This window comes from Myotis davidii, unplaced genomic scaffold, assembly GCF_000327345.1.
Source record: "Myotis davidii unplaced genomic scaffold, ASM32734v1 scaffold240, whole genome shotgun sequence".
In the NCBI taxonomy this organism is placed as follows: Eukaryota; Metazoa; Chordata; class Mammalia; order Chiroptera; family Vespertilionidae; genus Myotis; species Myotis davidii.
In genome coordinates, this window is record NW_006292334.1 from 433912 (window position 1) to 436200 (window position 2289).

Below are 2289 nucleotides of genomic sequence, written 5' to 3' on the forward strand. Positions count from 1 at the left end.
TGGGATGTAGCCAAGGCTATCTAACCTAAAAAGGGGTGGCAATACCCAAGATGATACTTCTTCCTCCACTGAGATTCAAGCTATATTTTCCAAGTTCTAATAAGACAAAAAAAGTGCATAAAAATACCCATTAATTACTAGTAATTTACAAGAAATCTTCTCAATGGAGACCCTTGTAAAGAAAGAGAATTCAAGCATTAATCCCTAAGATTAAATAAAAAATAGGCTTGGGATATCATAAATATTAAAATGTAAACAGCACAAATTGGGGTGAGTTTTTGGTGTCAGTGATAATGAAATCTAATAGGATGGGTATTGGGGGTGGGGTTGTTTTGTGCTCTAGCAAATAAGTTTGTAGAATGAAAGTTTGAGAACCATTGTTTTGCACAATGGCCCTTCCAGGTTTGACTGATGATTCTGAGTGAGTAAAATTTTCCCTCAAAGTGATTTAACTGGCAGTCTGATGCATAAAATGTAGAAGAAAACAGGTTTTATCTAAGGCCCTTACGTACTGGAGATTCCAAGGTGAGGTGGACCGGTTGTAGTAATCTGAGGTCCTTCTAGAAGTTTCATTCCGATTAAGGATGTTTAGGTTGACTCTCACGCTCTGAGGGAAGTTCTTGTCCTCAGTATTTGGGCATTCTGGATTTCGTGGAATTACTCTTGCTGCCTTCACTATAGCCACCAGACTCAGCAGCAGTAGCAGTGACTGGAACTGAATGGGAAAGGAGAAAGAGAGGTGGGAGATTGGATTATAAATGGTTTTTGTTAACAAATTGTGATAACAATTGTATTGCTAATCATAGACAACATACTATATTCCAGGCCAATCTATTCTAAATTTTCAGATCAGTTAAATAAAAAGCTGGCTAGGTGACTAAAATAATAAGACCACAGAGTTTTTACCAGTTCTAAACATTCATATTTTGAATTAGGAAAAGCACATTATTTATTGGCTGGCGCCAATTTTAGTAAAAATGACAAGTCATCATACTGTCAGTACATGCATCACTGCCAGGTCATTGGGATAATATTGACCTTGATTTTTAGGAGGAAATGTCTTCCTGTGCCTCGGTGCTCTGTCTTGTCATTGTGTGAAACCCTATGTGAAGGCAAATGTGCTCTTAAGAAACGGCCATAGAAAATCCAGGTGGTATCAGTATTTGTATTAGAAATGCTGTTAGTACCATTGGCAAACATCCAACCAAAAACTGGATTTTCCTTATGTTTTCTTAGGTATATTTTATAGTTTTCTAAATTTAAATAAATTGATTCTATAATCAAATTACATTTCAAAAGAGATATTTTAAGAATATAAAAACCATTTACTCTAAACCACAGTTATACTGTATCTGATGATAATAAATGGGTTTGGTGAACCAAGACTGTAGTATAATAATAGGATAATGGAAAGAAAAGTTATTGCCACAAGTAATTAAATCCTCAAGGATTGTGATCCATTTTATTTTGGATTAAAGAAAAATGCTGTGGGAGAATTATATTAAATCACTTGTACTCAGAAGAGTAGATTTTCAATAAACATTCTTTCTTACTGCACGGCATTATATGACACTTCTTAGCGTAATTTAGCCCCAATATAGCTATCTTTCAGTTTTAATCTAATCTTTCAAACTGATGAGTACCAGTTCTTGAACATGCTATACAATGACAAGTATCTACCAAAGCTTTCATTTACTATTCTACATGATCTCCATAGTCAGAATCCAGAATTTCATGTCCAAGGTCCAGAAGTATCATCTGGTCCAAATCAATAAGAGCATTGCACGTTAGTGCAGGACTCACCATGGAGGAAGTTCTCACAGAAGCCATTGTAGTTTCTCTTGATTCACTGGAGATGGATGAGCTTGTGCCTGCTGTGAGATGGATGAAGTGTTACACTATCTTCTCTCTTTTTATAGGACTTTGATCCTTCTGTGGTCACTTACGTTGGCGTGTCGGGGTGACACCATTTTGGTTAAACGTTCCATCCTCAAATGAGGTCATAGAAGAACCTCCTCTTCATAGAGAATAATACCTGCTTCATATCATGAAGGAAAATTGGAAGGACAGAAATTTATGTTTCTAAAGACTATTTCCTCTCTTCATTCTTCAAGGAACTATTAGTCAGCAAAGCTGAGTAAAGGTGCTCTACTTATGAGCTGATATTAATTCATTTATGGGCATATATGAAGCTGCTGTAAGAGCAATGCTTTATGTTAATGGCTCATAGGAAAATACAAGTTTGACATAATGTTCAAGTTTTCTAGTGTCATGCAACTTGATTTCCCA

General features: G+C 35.9%; 1 protein-coding gene across 1 annotated transcript in view; it reads right to left on the reverse strand.

Annotated features, from left to right (window-relative positions):
- The window catches only part of IL17A (interleukin 17A), a 5351-nt gene extending 3521 nt beyond the window's left edge, over nt 1–1830 (reverse strand). The window contains exons 1-2 of the mRNA XM_006765700.1: nt 1804–1830; nt 513–715 (exon numbers count right to left, since the gene is read on the reverse strand). Of these exons, the coding sequence (XP_006765763.1) occupies nt 513–715; nt 1804–1830 (230 nt within the window). The remainder of the gene's footprint in view (nt 1–512; nt 716–1803) is intronic.
- Nucleotides 1831–2289: the final 459 nt, after the last annotated feature.